The sequence below is a fragment of the Camelina sativa genome, chromosome 6 (assembly GCF_000633955.1).
Source record: "Camelina sativa cultivar DH55 chromosome 6, Cs, whole genome shotgun sequence".
Lineage (NCBI taxonomy): Eukaryota > Viridiplantae > Streptophyta > Magnoliopsida > Brassicales > Brassicaceae > Camelina > Camelina sativa.
The window spans coordinates 7,323,189-7,325,209 of NC_025690.1; the positions used below are offsets into that span (position 1 = coordinate 7,323,189).

At 35.0% G+C, this 2,021-nt stretch overlaps 1 protein-coding gene across 1 annotated transcript; it reads left to right on the forward strand.

The window, feature by feature from the left end:
- LOC104790606 (basic leucine zipper 43-like) lies at positions 425–1,241 on the forward strand. Its single transcript, XM_010516384.1, has one exon. It carries the CDS (start codon positions 491–493, stop codon positions 1,007–1,009), a length of 519 nt encoding a protein of 172 aa, XP_010514686.1. The 5' UTR covers positions 425–490; the 3' UTR covers positions 1,010–1,241.

Below are 2,021 nucleotides of genomic sequence, written 5' to 3' on the forward strand. Positions count from 1 at the left end.
TTAATTACACTATTACTATAAAATAGTATTCGAAACAATGTACAATTATCCATCATTCACCTAACTTTAGACCCCTGCCTGCGTTTGTCACATATTTTAATCAATTGGCTTAAATCAAGACAATTATGGGTATAAGATAGATTAATGTGACAAACGCAGGCAGGGGTTTAATTCCCATATTTTAATCAATAGATTAAATCAAGACAATTATGGGTATAAGATAGATCTAGGTGAATATATATTTACTCAATTCTCATGTTAGAAACTTTTTTATTGCTTCACCCAATTGCAGAAAGTGGGCTCCATTCCCCGACCACTGCTCTCACTGACTCTATAAAACCATCTTCTCTCTTACACACCAAAAACTCCATCAGAACTTATAAAGCTGTTTGACAAAAAAAAAAAAAAAATTGCATATTTTCTCTTGACCTACATTTATTTTCCTCAAGTAATTAAAAAGCCCTAACTTTCTTCCCAAGTCAACTCCAAAATGCAGCCGCAAACGGACGTTTTTAACCTTCATAACTACCTAAACTCCTCCATACCATCTCCCTATCCTTCAAGTGTCCCGATATCTACGCCATTTCCATCCAACTGTCAAAACTCGAACCCCCTCTATGGATTCCAAAGCTCTACAAACAATCCACAATCCATGAGCTTAAGCAGCAACAACTCGACCTCAGACGAAGCAGAAGAGCACCAGACAAACAACAACATAATCAACGAGCGTAAGCAGAGAAGGATGATATCAAACAGAGAATCCGCAAGGAGATCGCGTATGAGGAAGCAGAGACACCTTGACGAGCTTTGGTCACAAGTGATGTGGTTGAGGATCGAGAATCATCAGTTGCTTGATAAGCTTAACAATCTCTCCGAGTCTCACGACAAGGTTCTTCAAGAGAATGCTCAGCTTAAAGAGGAAACATCTGAGCTTAAGGAAGTGATTAGTAATATGCAAATTCAAAGCCCTTTCTCTTGCTTCAGGGACGATATAATCCCCATTGAATAGAGCATTTTCAAACGATTCAGTTATGGATTGTTTGAGTCGGTCTAGTATGTATCTTTGTATGTGTATATCCGGAGTTCTGTTGCAAGGGTTTTGATTATACGGCCCTTAACGACGACGTTTTTAGAATGCAGTAAATTCATAAACAAAAGAAGATTAGTGTTAATGAAGAACAAATATAAGTGGTGTTGGTCATATCATGCATGAGTCATGTTGGTGATGGGGACAGAGTAAGGTGGTGTGGGTTTTGTTTCTTATTACAACGATTTCCAAATTTCCAACTACAAAACCAGGAAATACTTACACTTACATTTTAACATATATATATGGTGATATCACTTAAAGTGTTATCATCTTTTGGACAAAGAAAGCATACACTAAAATATATGCATGGTGACATCATTTAAAATGCTATCATATATCTTTTGGACAAAGAAAAAAAAACAGATGATGGTTTGTGGATTCATGATGATTTCTTATGTGAAACTTTCCAAATTTGATTATATTAGGCAAAGACCAGGGACAACCTTATCTGTAACTGTTAGTCTCTAGACCCACGAAGAACAGTATATATCTATGGTTGTGTGCATCGACCTAAGAAAATATTTTTAACTTTTTGGAAAGATTTCTTTCATAGATTCAATTATATAGCAGAGTGCTGGGGGAAAAAATATTAAAGTAAAAAAAATACTTTTATGTCAGATTTATGAACAAATACTTTTAAGAGAAAGCAAAATAATTTAAACCAAAAATCTAAACGCTGGTACATGTTTGTATCATTGTGTTTTCATTCACCTCGAATGTTCATTTCTGATATTTTTTTTGTAGTATAATGGATATGTCAAAATCTACAAAACGACCATAAATTGGTTTTTACAGATTGGCCAAGAGCTGGAATCAATTTCAACTGATTACAAAGTAAACCCAAACTCATGGCATCTCCATGTTCATTGATCTTTCTTTGACATAGACATATAGACAAAGAAACAATCTTACGTACGAGATCTTCTTTCGA